At 44.5% G+C, this 16,216-nt stretch overlaps 1 protein-coding gene across 1 annotated transcript in view; it reads left to right on the top strand.

The window, feature by feature from the left end:
• The first annotated feature begins 2,120 nt into the window (after window positions 1-2,120).
• The window catches only part of MUC16 (mucin 16, cell surface associated), a 71,849-nt gene continuing 57,753 nt past the window's right edge, over window positions 2,121-16,216 (top strand). Inside the window, exons 1-7 of the mRNA XM_047776965.1 lie at window positions 2,121-2,294; window positions 3,452-3,576; window positions 3,674-3,741; window positions 7,663-7,835; window positions 11,887-11,922; window positions 12,168-12,233; window positions 16,001-16,125. Coding sequence (XP_047632921.1) covers window positions 2,195-2,294; window positions 3,452-3,576; window positions 3,674-3,741; window positions 7,663-7,835; window positions 11,887-11,922; window positions 12,168-12,233; window positions 16,001-16,125 — 693 coding nt within the window. The 5' untranslated portion in view covers window positions 2,121-2,194. The remainder of the gene's footprint in view (window positions 2,295-3,451; window positions 3,577-3,673; window positions 3,742-7,662; window positions 7,836-11,886; window positions 11,923-12,167; window positions 12,234-16,000; window positions 16,126-16,216) is intronic.

Raw genomic sequence — 16,216 nt, 5'->3', positions numbered from 1 at the left:
AGGCCAGTTGGAACTACATCCCACCTAAGAAACAAACAACAAAGCTGTTAGTAATGTTTTTAGCAATATATTCCCTTGCAACAGGCTCTTAGCAACAACACCCACAATACCACCTGTATTAAGGGCTAATATTTATTGAGGGATTCCTATGATCTAGAGTGTTATATGTACTATGTCTTACTAGTCCCACCTAACATTTTATGAGGTACTAGGTGTTGTACAGTGAAACAAACAAAGCTCAGGAAGGGATATCCATTTTCCCAGAATCAGATAGCTAATACTATTGGTGGAGTCTGGACTTAAACCTGAATTGACTTTAAAGTCTAAGCCCACTGGAGTTCCCATTGTGGCTCAGCAAATTAAGGACCCAACATTGTCTCTGTGAGGATGCAGACTCAATCCCTGGCCTCACTCAGTGGGTTAAAGATCCAGAGTTGCTGCAAGCTGCAGCATAGGTTGCAGATGTAGCCCAGATCCTGTGCTTCCGTGGCTGTGGTGTAAGCCGGCAGCTGCAACTCCCATTCGACCCCTAGCCCAGGAACTGCCATATGCCTCAGGTGCAGTTATAAAAGGAAAAAAAATAAAATAAAATAAAATCTAAGCCCACCTAGTTACTAGGCTACACTACAGACTAACACAACTAAAATAAAGCACAACTATCAGGATGGAAAATCATATTGAGGCCTCTAATATGACAATTTAAGCTGATTAATTATGTCCACATTACCACTACCATGTTGGACATTCTTTCTGCCTGGATTAAAATCTGTTTTGTACTTCAGCGGTCTTTGGGAATTATCTAAAAGCAGTAGTTAACCACTATGGGTTTTGGCGAATTATAGGTCTTGCTTTAAATAGCCCTAGTCCTGCCTTTTGCTTACTGTGTGGTCCTGGGTAAGCCATGACCTCTCTGGATTTTTTTTTTTTTCCTTTCTTATGGCTGCAGCTGTGGCACATGGAAGTTTATGGGCTAGGGGTCAAATTGGAGCGGCAACTCTGGCCTAAACCACAGCAACACCAGATATGAGCTGCATCTGTGAACTAAGCTGCAGCTTGCAACAACACTAGATCCTTAACCCACTGAGTAAGGCCAAGGGTCAAACCTGCATCCTCACAGATACTGTTTTGGATTCTTAACCCACTGAGCCATAACAAGAACTCTTCTCTCTAGATTTTTGTCTATTTTTAGAATGCAGCTTTTTTTAAAATCACCTAAGATTAGTGTGAGTCAAATGAGATAAAACTTGAATAACCCAAGTAAATCACAGGGCTCCATTTGGCCCAGTCTCAGAGAGGAGTTTCATTTCAATAAACCCAGTTGGACCATCAAATATAAAACAAGTCTAAGTTTTACTTGCATTACTCAAAGAGCATCAAAGTAGATTCAGTCCATGATCTAGAACCATACTTATTCAAATCCTCATTCTCCCATTTCTCTTATTCTCCAACTTTATACTCTTGGCTGACCCCCAAGTTTCTCCCTCATGATTTAACCTAACATTACCTAAGTCCAAGAATTGTGCTGTCAAAGGTCAATCTTTATTTTTGGAGAGTTGGGTAGTAGGAGAAACTCAAAGAGGAGGAACCAAATTATGTTTCTTTGACAAAGACAATAAAAATGAGGCTGGAAACACTCACATAAAATTGTTGTCCTTATTATTCATTTGATGAGGTTGATATTATTCCAGGTACCCAGTATATCCCTTCAGTATTAAGGGTGACTTGATCATTATTTTCTTTGAGGTTAATGGCAATGAGGATGAAGTGATCATGAGCATACAGAGTATGAGGCAGCTACCTCATAAAAAGCAGCCATCATTATTTACTGCCATTTCTCAGAGAAATTACTCAGGAAGGTCCGCAAGCTTGTGTTTCTAGTTCTACTCTTCACTCCTTTCTTAACCTTCTCCCATCATCTTGTTCTTTATTTCTGCCTCTCTCTGCAGGTTATAACCATCGGTACTGGATCCCCACCACTAGCAGTGAGTAATGAAGTCTTGGATGTCTCCATGACCCTGGGACCCTTCCCACCTAAGCCTGCTCCCTGGGAGGAAAGTATGCCCTATCCCCAGATCCTCAGCCCCACAAGAGCCCCATAATAGCCCCACAAGAGCCCCCAACCAGCAAAAGTCTCAGGTTAAGCCAAGGTAGAAATGCAAGTTTCCATGAACAGCCGCTATCTTTTCCTTGCTTCATGATAGGACCTAACCATCTTATTCTTTCAGCTCCAGTGACCTCCACATTCTCACCAGGATCTCCAGCATCTCTGACCCCCACCCCCAGCTCTACTGCAGGTAGGAGTCTAATCTCTGGGTCTCATGAAACTTCCGCTTCCATTCAGTGGCTGATGAACTCTTATATGGTCCGGACCCTGATGGTCCCACAACCTTTGTCTGTCCCATTGCCTACCTGGCTGACTAATCTCTGGCCACTCTGGCCTCATTTCTGTTCCTCCAGAGCCCAAACATCCTCCCATTTTCATGCACTTTCTGTTCTTGGAACTCAGCTCTTCTTGGGTCCTTTCTTGTTCTCCAGACCTCAGCATCCTCTTGTTCAGACCACCTTCTAGAAAACAGCATTTCCCCGTAGCTAATCTCCGTTCTATCTATGAACATTGCCTTCCTGGAAATTACTGTCATTTTGGATTTCTTTTTCTATTTCTCCTTCCTTTTTTTTTTTTTTTAAATAGCCACACTTGTAGCATATTGAAGTTCCCAAGCTAAGCTGTGAGCTGCAGCTGTGACCTATACCACAGCCACAGAAAAACTGGATTCAAGCCACATCTGCTACCTGTGGCACAACTTGCTGCAGTGCTGGATCCTTAACCCACTGAGCGATGTCAGGGATTGAACCCTTGTCCTCACCAAGACAGCTTCAGGTCCTTAGCCCACTGAGCTACAGTGGGAACTCCTATTTTAGATTTCTTGACTGCTCAAGTATTTGTAACCTAAGGCCTGAGCACAAAGGCCTTGGTCCTTCTTGTTTCCAACAAAAATATCCCTGACTTGTCAGTCTTTGGACACCCTGGGATAAGAGGGTTGAGGTTCCTGAGCTCTGTTTGCCACAATGGGATGGACAGCATCTTGGGAGCACTGGGGCACAGATTCGATCCCCAGCCCAGCACAGTGCATTAAGGATCCGGTGTTGCTGTAGCTGCAGCAAATTGCATCTCAGATCTGATTCCTGGCTGGGGAATTCCATATGCCACCAGGCAGCCAAAAAAAGAAAAAGAAAAAAAAAGAGGGTTGAGATTCCCTTTTAAGCTGAAGTCACACTTTTAACGTGGAGGTCCCTCTGGCTTGCTGAGGAGGGGAGCATCCCTGAGGGGCTATCTCAGTGCTTACCTACTGGATACTATGGACAGAGAGATGATATTAATCCCTCCCCTTCTTAACCAGCTCAGCTCTAAGACCGTGATGGGTCTCCTCTCTCCTTCTCCCTCCATTTGCAGGCAAGGGCCCGGCCCTGGTGCCATTCACCCTTAACTTCACCATCACCAACCTGCTCTATACCCCGGACATGGGGCACCGAGGCTCCATGAAGTTCAACTTCACTGAGAAGGCCCTGAATCGCCTGGTAAGAGCCCGTCCATGTTTCCTCGGCCCTCCCTTGTCCCCACCCCACCCAGTAGCCTCAGCCCCTCCTGCTCATCTCCCTCCCTGCTTCTCCCCAGCTGGATCCTCTGTTCAAGAACACCAGTGTCGGCCCACTGTACTCTGGCTGCAGACTGACCCTGCTCAGGTAAGACTTGCCTCCCTGATCACCTGAAGGAGGGCTGTGCAGTCACAGACAAGCTCACCAGGAGCTGAGGGCCTGACCCTGACAATGAGAAGGTGAGAATCATAAATGCCTGGGGCCTTTCCAGGAATTCAGATGCAGAAGGCATCCGCCCTGGCTGAGGGGTCAGAGAGGGCTTCCTGAAAGAGGCGGCCACTAAAGGTCTTAAATCCTTTGGATAAGCCGATGCACCAAGCCTTCACACTCACCTTTCAGAAAGGGCAGTGCTAACCCATTAAGCGAATGTGAACTGAGGTACCTCAGGGCACACCTTGTGACAAGTGCCAAGGACACTGAGAGAATCAGTGGTGGGCCCTTTCCTCAAGATTCCCACAGTGTATCAAGGACGACAGCCCTAAGGACTTAAAACTATAATATGAATGGGGTTAGTACAATGATTAAGTGTGAGGGGCAGGGGGGCATAGGAGCCCAGAGGATGGACTTTTCGGTCCATCTAGGGGGGCTGAGTGGAGGTCATGGCTGAGCCAAGTTTTGACAGTTGAGTATGAGTTAGCTGGAAGGAATATTGGTGAAGATATTTCGAGGGCTGGCATATCTTAAGTAATGGCATAGATGTGAGAAAGATTGTGGCACATGAGAAAAGCCCCATGAAATTAGAAAGTAGAGTGTGGGGCAAACAGCAATTGAATGAAAGAGATAGAGAAGAGGGCGGGGGGGATGGGGAGAAAAGGAGAAAAAGAGAGAAAGAAAAGGAGGAAGAGAAGCCAGGAGGGAGGGAGGGAGCAAGGAAGGAAAGAAGGAAATTTGGGGAGAAGAAAGGAGGAAAGGGAGGAGGGAGGGAGGAAAGGAGAAAGAAGAGAAAAAGAGAAAGCCAATGGGTTCCCATCACAGTGCAGCAGGAACGACTCTGACTAGGAACCATGAGGTTTCGGGTTCGATCCCTGGCCTCGCTCAGTGGGTTTAGGATCCGGCGTTGCCGTGAGCTGTGGTGTAGGTCGCAGACGTGGCTTGGATCTGGTGTTGCTGTGGCTGTGGTGTAGGCTGGCAGCTGTAGCTCCAATGCCACCCCTAGCCTGGGAACCTCCATATGCCGTAGGTGCAGCCCTAAAAAAAAGAGAGAGAAAGCCAAGGAAGGAGGTTGGCCAAGCAGATGGACGGGTGCACAGGAGTGTAGCTGCATGAGTGGTGGATGAATCATGAGATGAATTTAGAATCATAAATATTACCAAGAGTTTAGGTTAGAGCTGGAGTCAAAAGTCATACTAAGGAGTTTTCCCAGTATTTTGCATAGCAGAAGTTCAAGCGTTAATGGGCTCAGTGTCCAAACATATGAAGTCACATCCTGTTTCTGTCAATAGCTGTGCAACATTTGGGAATTTCTTTAGCATCTGCATGATTTGTTTTCTCAACTATATTGTGGGAATCATCAGCATCTACCTCACAGTTGTTGAAAAGATAAAAAGAGATAGCAAATGTAAAAGCAGATGACCCAGTACATGTTCCATAAATATTATCGACTAGTAGGTGTTCCATAAATATTAATTATACTCTTTCAGAGCTGTGGTAAAACCATGGTGCTGAGCCCTGCCATGGTGCAGTTGTTTGTTTGTTTGTTTGTTTTAACTTCTTTTTTGGCCACATTCAAGGCATGTGGAAGTTCCCTGGGCCAGGGGTTGAACCTGTGTCACAGCAGTGACCCAAGCCACTGCAGTGACCACACTGGATCCTTAACCTGCTGCACCATAAGAGAACTCCAGCGTAGCTTAAGTAGAACACTAATAGATGTGGGGGTGGAAAAATTTACTCTGATGATGGGATAGGAGTGGGAAGACCCTTGAGATGTTGGGCTAAACCTGGATATTGCTTGGATGGGGAGGCAAAGGATGGGGGAAGGTCCAGAAGGCTTCCTACATCTCTGGCTCTGGCTCTGATATGGAAACATAGGTGGAGGAACAGGCTCTGTTTTTAGTGGGGGAGATAATAAATTTAGCTTGGGATGTATGGAATTGAATGGGTCTGGGTGATATCCCGAGGCTGTTGTTTATACAGAGGTCAAGAGGAAGGTCTTGGCCAAGGAGAGTGAAATTGCATGTCAGGACAATAAGGCTGGTAGCTGCAGAAATGAATATGAGCCAGAATTTCCCTTGGGGCTCAGTGGTAACGAACCCAACTATCGATGAGAATGCGGGTTAGATCCCTGGCTTCACGCAGTGGTTTAAGGATCCCGTGGTGCCGTGAGCTGTGGTGCAGGTTGCAGATGAGGCTCAGGTCACATGTTGCTGTGGCTGTGGTGTAGGCTGCAGCTGTAGCTCCAATTCGACCCCTAGCCTGAGAACATCCATATGCCGCAGGTACAGCCCTAAAAAGAAAAAAAAAATGAATATAAACCAAATGATCCAAGGAGAGTGGGGGTGGGGGGAAGAAGGGAAGGTGGCTGAGGATGAGGTCTTAAAAGATCCATCACTTTATGGAGCAGGAAGGCACACAATGAAGAGAACCCAGAAAAAACCATGGCAAAGAAAACAGGCAAGGCTCAATAAAGAGAAATGTCATAATGATGTCACTTCTATGTGGAATCTAAAATATGGCACAAATTAACTCTATCTACAAAACAGAAACAGACTCATAGGCATAGAAATCAGACTTGTGGTTGCCAAGGTGGGGGTGGGGAGTGGGATGGACAGGGAGTTTGGGGTTAGTAGATGCAAACTATGACATTTAGAATGGATAAGCAGGAGTTCCCGTCGTGGCGCAGTGGTTAATGAGTCCGACTAGGAACCATGAGGTTGCGGGTTCGGTCCCTGCCCTTGCTCAGTGGGTTAAGGATCCGGCGTTGCCGTGAGCTGTGGTGTAGGTCGAAGACGTGGCTCGGATCCCGAGTTGCTGTGGCTCTGGCGTAGGCCGGTGGCTGCAGCTCCGATTCGACCCCTAGCCTGGGAACCTCCATATGCCGCGGGAGCGGCCCAAGAAATAGCAACAACAACAACAACAACAACAAAAAGACAAAAAAAAAATAGAATGGATAAGCAATGAGGTCCAACTGTACAGCACAGGGAACTATATCCAGTCTCCAAGGGTAGACTATGATGGAAGATAATATAAGAAAGATAATATAAGAAAGGGAATATATGTATATGTGTGGCTAGGTCACTTTGCTATATAGCAGAAGTTAGCACAACATTGTAAATCAACTATACTGTAATGAAAACATGTAAAAAAAAAAAAACAGAAACAGATCCACTGACACAGAAAACAGATTTGTGGTTGCCAAGGAGGAGGGGGAGGGAGAAGTTTGGACTGAGAGTTTGGGGTTAGTAGATACAACTATTGCATTTAGAATAGATAAGCAATGAGGTCCTACTGTATAGCACAAGGAATTATATCCAGCTTCAGAATAGACCATGATGGAAGCTAATATAAGAAAGGGAATGGTAGTTCCCACTGTGGCTCAGCAGATTAAGAACCCAGTTAGTATCCATGAGGATGCAGGCTCAATCCCTGGTCTCATGGGTTAAGGATCTGGCATTGCCACAAGCTGCAGTGTAGGTCCCAAATGTGGGTTGGATCTGGTGTTGCCATGGCTGTTGTGTAGGCCGGCAGCTGCAGATCCAATTCAACCCTTAACCTGGGAACTTCCATATGCTGCAGCGCAGCCCTGAAAAAAGAAATAGGAAAAAAAAAAAAAAAAAAAGAAAAAGGAAAAGAAAAAGAAAAGAAAGTCAACGTATGTTTGTGTATGACTGGGTCACTTTGCTGTACAATAGAAATTGGCACAACATTGTAAACCAACTATAATAAAAAGGAGAGAGAGAAAAATCCCAAACCAAAGAAAGAGAGTTTGTCAATTTGATGGAGAGAAATGAACAAAGTATATAGCTCTCTCACATCTCTGTGTGTCCTTTTCTCCTGTCTCTGCCAACCTAGGCCTGAGAAGGATGGGGCAGCCACTGGAGTGGACGCCATCTGCACCTACCACCCTGACCCCACGCATCCTGGGTTGGACAGAGAGAAGCTGTACCAGGAGCTGAGTCAACTGACCAATGGTGTCACCCACCTGGGCACCTACACCCTGGACAGTGAGAGCCTCTATGTCAATGGTGAGTGCCCACGTTGTAGCCTGCAGTTCCCTGTCTAACCAGCAGATGACATTTGGCAACATCTAGAGAGAATTTTTCAAGTCATGGCTGGAGGGGTGATCATGACATCTAATGGGTAGAGGCCAGACGCGCTGCTTATGACACAGTGCATAAGGCTGCCCCTTCTGTGATGAATTCTCTCCACCAAAGTGTTAAAACCACTGAGTTGGAGACATGGCTGGACCCAGATTCAGAGTTCTGGTACAAACCTGGCATTATCTTGTGGGCTTTCTTTTCTTCTCTTTTCTTTTTTGGCCGCCCCAAGGTACATGGAGTTCCCAGGCCAGGGATCAGATCCACTGCCGAAAAGCCAGATCCTTAACCCACTGGGTGGGGCCAGGGGGCCAATCTGTATCCTAGTGCTCCAGAGACACTGCTGATCCCCAGTTGAGCCACAGCAGGAACTCCAGGGGGCTCTTTATTTAATGCTTAATACATCATAGGTGGCTGACCTCATTTCCCTTTTCACCCCCTTGGAATGGAATGTTTCCTCCCTATTTCCATAGCTTCTCATAGGAGCCCAACTGAAAGATGCAGTCTCAAGGGAAAGAAGCAGGTGATACAGGGCCCTGAGGTTAATTTTTCCCATTGGGCAGAGTCCCATTCAGCCCTCACTCTGCTTCATTCTCTCCATTATGACAATCTGAAATGATGTTCTAATTTTTCACAGGCCAGCCAGAACTACTCCCACTTCATGGAACCACACCATACTTAGCAAAGAACCTGTGAATAAAACTGTTTACACAACACCATTGGCAACAGTGCCCCCAAACAGCGATGCTAACACCAAGAATAATAACTATAATAGTAGCTAATTCTTTTTTTATTATTATAGTTGATTTGCAATGGTGTGCCAATTTCTGCTGTATAGCAAAGTGACTCAGTCATACATATATACATACATTCTTTTTTTTAATATTATCTTCCATCATGTTCCATCCCAGGACATTGGATATAGTTTCCTGTGCTGAACAGCAGGTCCTCATTGCTTATCCATTCTAAATGTAATTGCAGGAGTTCCCATTGTGGCACAGTAGTTAATGAATCCGACTGGGAACCGTGAGGTTGAGGGTTCAATCCCTGGCCTCGCTCATTGGGTTAAGGATCCGGCGTTGCTGTGAGCTGTGGTGCAGGTCCCAGACATAGCTCGGATCCCATGTTGCTGTGGCTCTGGCGTAGGCCAGTGGCTACAGCACTGATTAGACCCCTAGCCTGGGAACCTCCATGTGCCATGGGAGTGGCCCTAGAAAAGGCAAAAAGACGTAAATAAATAAATTAAATTAATTAAATAAGTAAATGTAATTGCATCTACCAACCCCAAACTCCCAGTCCAGCCCTCTCCCTCCCCTTCCTGTTTGACAGCCACAAGTCTGTTCTCTATGTCTGTGAGTCTTGTTTCAGTATTGTACATAGGTTCATTTGTGCCATATTTTTAAATTTACTTTTGTCTTTTTTTTTTTTAGGACCACACCCATGGCATATGGAGGTTCCCAGGCTAGGGGTCAAATCAGAGCTATAGTCTGGCCTATACCAGAGCCACAGCAACATGGGATCTGAGCCACATCTGCAACCTACACCACAGCTCACAGCAACACCAGATTCTTAACCCACTGAGCAGGGCCAGGCATTGAACCTGTGTCCTCATGGATGCTAGTCAGATTCGTTTCCACTGAGCCACGACAAGAACTCCCATTTGTGCCATATTTTAGATCTGGGTTTTAAGTGCCAGGACTTATGATAAGGTTTTATTTGTATTATCTCATATTAATTTTACCCCAAACCCTCTGAGTTATTCCACTTATTTTTACAGACAGCCATCAGGCATTCAGACAGGAACTCATTTGCCCAAAACAATCCAGCCATAAAACAAGGGAAAGTCAAGACTTAAACCCAAGATTCAGACTATAACTCTTAAATTCCTAATCACAAGGCAACACTGTAGACCAGATCCAGTGCAAGCCTATCAAAGACAGGAAGGGGCACTGATGAACTCTAGCCTAACAGTCTAACCTGATGCTTGATTAGTAATTTCCCCTCTATGTCAGCTTGGAAAGGTCCTTTATATATAGTTTTTTATATATTTTACTGGATTAACAATAGCACATCCTGTCCTGTGCCCATAGAAGGCTTAACTCTGGCATTGGGACTAACTTAAAGCATATTCATAAGTTGGAGATTGGTACGTGAGAGACCTCTGTTTTATGTGTTGCTGGACAAGCCATGTGACCTCTCCAGGCTCTAAGGTCCCATTGATAGAAGGGACTAAATGTACATCCCATGCAGGATTTTCTGACAGCCAAATGAGATGATCCAGCAACAATGCACGAGAGCTCCCCTTCGTACAGTGTCATTCTCAGAAAGCATCATAGGAGATGTGATCCAGGACCAAGAGAAACACTTATGAAACTCTTTTTCCTCCAATTTCTTTCGGGCTTCCATTTTAATACCATTCATCTGATCTTCAAGCCTCTTCTCTTTTTCACTATCCCACCCATCTCTAAATTTTCTCAAACCACACATATATTCTCTCTTCTCCATCTCATTGTACCTCCAAGTACCACTCTTTTCACCTGCCACAATCATGTCAATTCTACATCACATAAAAAAGAAACTAAGCCAGAGGGGAAAAAAAGTCAGACTATCATAAAATTTTGTGAAGGGAGAGAAGGAGAAAGGGCAAGGGCAAAATTATCTTTACAGATTGAGAGAACATGGATAAGGCTTGGAACCTACAACTCATTCATAAATTTACCCCATTATTCCTGTTATGTGTCTGGCATTACTTCTGGTGCATTCCCAGTACATAGGGGCAGCTCTTATCATTGTTGTCTTTTTCTTTTGGCAATAATAATAGTGATGGTGGTTTTTCCCTAGTATGATTTTATCTCTTTATTGAAGTATAGTTTATTAACAATGCTGTGTTAATTTTCTGTTGTGTAGCAAAGTGATTCAGTTATACACACACACACACACATATATACACACACATTCTTTTTCATATTCTTTTCCATTATAGTTTATCACAGGATATTGAACATAGTTCCCTGTGCTCTACAGTGGGGCCTTGTTGTTTATCCATTCTATATATAACCCCAAACTCCCATTCCATCCCTCCCCTACCCCCTCCCTCTTGGCAACCCCAAGTCTGTTCTCTATGTCTATGAGTCTGTTTCTGTTCCATAGGTAAGTTCATTTGTGTCATATTTTAGATTCCACATATAAGTGACATAATTAGGTATTTGTCTTTCTCTTTCTGACTTACTTCATTTAGTATGATAGTCTCTAGTTCCATCGATGTTGCGGCAAATGGCATCATCTGGTTCTTTCCTATGGCTGAGTAGTATTTCATTGTATGTATGTAAAGCATGATTTTATTTTTTTCTTTTTTAAAAAGTTTTATTGAAGTATAGTTGATTTACAAGGTTGTGATAATTTCTGCTATACAACAAAATCATTCAGTCATACAGGTGATGATGTTCATCATTATTTTGAAAGGCCAAGGCAGGCACAGAAGGGCATGGAATTAAATGTAGCCATTATTGTTCACATGTATTCTTATTAATGAGTTTCATTTTTAGGTGTGCCATCTGACCTAGCAATGAAACTTTCTTAACTCTTAGCCATCGTAACAGTCATAACAGTCATAATAGTCATAACATCATAACAATTAAGAAACTTCCTTAACTTGGAGTTCCTGTCGTGGCTTTTTGGTTAGCAAATCCAACTAGGAACCATGAGGTTGCAGGTTCGGTCCCTGGCCTTGCTCAGTGGGTTAAGGATCCGGCGTTGCCGTGAGCTGTGGTGTAAGTTGCAGACGCAGCTCGGATCCCGTGTTGCTGTGGCTCTGGTGTAGGCCAGTGGCTACAGCTCCGATTACACCCCTAGCCTGGGAACCTCCACATGTCGCAGGAGTGGCCCAAGAAATGGCAAATAGACAAAAAAGAAAAAAGAAACTTCCTTAACTCTTAGCCATCATAACAGTCCTTGTGTACTTTTTTCTCCCTTTCTGCAGGTTACACCCGTCAGTCCTGGACACCTACCTTCAGCAGTGAGTATTCAAAACTATGGAACTTCCATGCCACTGTACCTTTACTCCCCAGAGCACATCCTTCGGAAGAGAAGCTACCAATGCTCATGCCCTAAATGCCCAGCCATAGCCTCAACATAGCCCCTAACCCACCCAAGTTCTTGTTTTGAGTCAACATGGAAGCACAAATTCCAATGAACAACTTCTGCCCCCGACATTCCTTCCAGATTCGACTCATTAATTTCCCCCATGTTCTTTTTTTTAAGGTCCAGTGACTTCTACATTCTCTCTGGAATCTTCCACATCTCAGCCCATCATCCTCAGCTCCACAGGTAGGAACCTGCTCTCTAGAACCTAAGAAACTTCAACCCTATATGGTCTGATCCCTGTTCGCTACCCAGCCTCAGCCTGTCCCACTTAACTCATTCTCTAACACATTTTCTAAGCTTCAGCTTCATCAGACACTTGTCTGTTCTTCTGGTCCTTCTGTTTGGCCTTTATAGTAGCTTTTCCTGGAGATCAGCTATGCCTAGCAACTTAATTTGCCTTTCAAATCACAGCCTGACCATCACCTTCACCAAGAGATCTTCCAGGGCCACTTAAATGATGTTTTTCCTGAATACAACTTGGCCCATAGGTTCTCTTTATCATATCACCATGAGTATTTCTTTCCTAGAATTTACTACTGTTTGCTTTGTTCAGTCTTTTATGTATTTGTCACCCTGGAGCTGAGCACCTAATCAGCACTCACTTCATATCGATTGTTGGAATGAATGGATGAAGGTAGCAATCTCTGTATAGATGGGCATTCCTGGATTTTATCTGAACATCCAGGAAATCACTCAGGGTTGTAGTCTTGAGTTGATTCTTGCCTCATCTCCTTGTCTTGCCCAGACATGGGTCTGAGGGCTCTTGAGTCTCCAGCAACCCGATACAAGGATGTGATTTATGCCATGGAACCTATATTACATCAGCCTTAAGATTTGTTTGTGTTGGCCGGGGAGGGGGGGTGGTTGCGGGGGTTTGATGGATTCAGTTCTGCCCTCAGGTGCTGTGTAACATTGGGAGTGTTTCTTTTTTTCTATTTTTTTTTTCAGTAGACTTTATTTACAGTGTTGTGTTCATTTCTGCTGCACAGCATAGTGACCAAGTCATACACATACATACATTATTCTTCTTATACGATCTTCCATCATGGTCTGTCCCAAGAGAAGGGCTGTAGTTCCCTGTGCTGTACAGTGGGACCTCATTGCTTATCCATTCTAAATATGATAGTTTGCATCTACCAACCCCAAATTGCTAGTCCACCCCACTTCCTCCCCCTTCTCTCTTGGCAACCACAAGATTTATTTATTTATTTATTTATTTTTGCTTTTTTGGGAGTGGGCACACCCATGGCATATGGAAGTTCCCAGGCTAGGGGTCTAATCAGAGCTACAGCTGCCAGCCTGCACCACAGCCACAGCAATGCAAGATCCAAGCGTGTCTGTGGTGTACCATACAGAGATCATGGCAATGCCAGATCCCTGACCCACTGCACAAGGCCAGAGATTGAACCCACATCTTCATGGATACTAGTTAGATTTGTTTCTACTGCACCACAACAGGAACTCCAGATTTTTTTTTGTCTTTTTTTTTTTTTTTTTTTTTTGCTATTTCTTGGACCACTCCCTCGGCATATGGAGGTTCCCAGGCTAGGGGTCCAATCGGAGCTATAGCCACCGGCCTACGCCAGAGCCACAGCAACGCGGGATCCGAGCCGCATCTGCAACCTACACCACAGCTCACGGCAACGCCGGATTGTTAACCCACTGAGCAAGGGCAGCGACCGAACCCACAACCTCATGGTTCCTAGTCGGATTCGTTAACCACTGCGCCACGATGGGAACTCCCAGATTTATTTTTTAAATTGAGTTAATGAGTCTTTTTATGCTTATGTCATGGCCCAGGCTGAGCATCCCTGACCCTTAATCCTGCCATGTGAGCCTAGAGTTACGAGATTGAAGTTGGTGTCCTATTGGTGGACTTCACCTTCAGGCATTCGTTGTTTTGGAAGTGAAGATACTGAAAACACACTTTAGACAGGATGCATACTCTTTACTTCCTCACTGTTCCACCAGATCTACTCAACCATTTATGTAGCATGCCTAGTTCCTGCAGCTTTTTAAATATGTGACATGTGCTATAAACCAAATCATCTCATGACTGGTGCAGACATTTGCCCCTAGAAGCATTCAGGATTTGTTCTTCATCTTTGGTTTTCACCAGTTGGATCATGATATGTCTGAGCATACTTTGCTTTGAGTTTAGACTCTTTGGGAGTCATATTTAGATTCCTAAATATGAAAAATGTATGTTTTTAAGAAATCTAGAGAACCCTAACCTCTATTTCCTTGACTTTTTCTGTGCACTAATCTTTTTTCTCTCGTTCTGGTCCTCCAATCAAATGATAATGATCCAGGAGTCCTTGAGTATCTGTTCATTATTATTTTTTTTCCACAGCACATGAAAGTTCCTGGGCCAGGGATCAAATCCAAGCCTCAGCTGTGACCTATGCCACAGCTGCAGCAATACTGGATCCTCGAGCCAAAGAGGGAACTTCTGTTTACTATTTTATCAGTCTTTTTTTCTCTTTGTTCTTCAGGTTTAATAATTTTTATTGATATATATTCTAAATCACTGACCTTTCTCTATCATCTTCATCCTGCCCAAGTGAAATTTTTTCCAAGATACTGTATGTATCTTTCAGTTCTAAACTCCCATTTGATCCTTTTTTACAGTTTCTCTGCTGAGAACTGCTAACTTTACATTTATTTCAAGTGTATTTATATTTACCTTTAAAATAATACTCATTTTAAAGACTGTGCCTGATAATTTCAACATCTGGATCACCCTGGAGTTTGCATCTATCAACTGTCTTTTTCTTGAGGACTGGGTACATTTTTTTCTGGTTCTCTGTATATCAAGCAATTTTGATTAGTAGGCTATACATTATAAGCATTATCTTTGTGTAAACTCTGGGTTTTGTTATCCTCTTGGGAATGTTTTCCTTGTTTTTGTTTGTTTTTCTTTTTATGTCTGCACCTGTGGCATATGGAAGTTCCCAGGCTAGGGCTTGAATTAGAGCTGCAGCTGCCAGCCTATCCCACAGTCACAACAATGCAGGTCTGATCCACAGCCAGATCCAACCCATGGCTGCAACCTATACTGCAGCTTGCAGCAACCTAGGATCATTAATCCACTGAGCAAGGCCAGGGATCAAACCCACATCCTCGTGGATAGTAGTCGGGTTCTTAACCTGCTGAGCCACAAAGGAAACTCCTTTCTGTTTGTTTTAGCAGGTAATCAGCTCTCTCCTCTTCAGTTCACAAGAGCCCTAATTCCTAGTTCCATTTGGTCAGAAATATTAGATTTCTATCATAACATTATCTGCCTTTGTACTCATTCCCTCACACACACCTCTATGACTGTGATAATAAATCTATGAGAAAAAAAAGAGATAAAGTAAAACAGGGAGTTCCCATGTGGCTCAGTGCTTAACGAATCCGACTAGGAACCATGAGGTTGCGGGTTTGATCCCTGGCCTTGCTCAGTGGGTTAAGGATCCGGTGTTGCCGTGAGCTGTGATGTAGGTTGCAGATGCAGCTCGGATCCCTTGTTGCTGTGGCTCTGGCGTAGGCCGGCAGCTACAGCTCCAATTGGACCCCTAGCCTGGCGCCACTTTCATGGAGGGACCAGCCTTGACCATTCAGTAGTTACACCTTCTCTCCTGATGAAATCAGAGGACTACAGGAGATCTCTGCCCCACCGGGCAGTAGAGTGACTTTGCTTCTTTTCCTCCCACCACAATGTCTGCCATTTGTTTATCTTTAGACACATTAGGCCAAAAAGAGTTGTGGTACTTTTTCCAGCTAAAATCACTTTTCCAGTCTGGAGGTCCCTTCCCTTCTATAAGTCTGGCTAGATGCAAAAGTGATACAGGCTGGGCACCTTAGGCCTGACTTGCAGGACATTAAGGCTAAGGTGGTAACCTGGACCTGCTATTTACTGCCATCCCAGCCAGAGATCCTAATGAACCTCCTCTCCCTTCCCACTGCAGGCTTGAGCCCCTCTCTGGTGCCTTTCACCCTCAACTTCACCATCACCAGCCTGCGCTACACAGAGGACATGGGCCCCCCAGGATCTGAGCTATTCAACACCATAGAGAGGATCTTGAATCGCCTGGTGAGAACCCCTCCAGTGCCTACCCACCCTCCAATGCCTGCTCTTGTGCCCAGCCCCTTGGTCCATCTGCTCATCTCCCTTTCCTTCATCC

This window comes from Phacochoerus africanus, chromosome 4 (genome assembly GCF_016906955.1).
Source record: "Phacochoerus africanus isolate WHEZ1 chromosome 4, ROS_Pafr_v1, whole genome shotgun sequence".
NCBI classification, from domain to species: Eukaryota; Metazoa; Chordata; class Mammalia; order Artiodactyla; family Suidae; genus Phacochoerus; species Phacochoerus africanus.
This window is presented reverse-complemented; position numbering and strand designations above follow the sequence as displayed.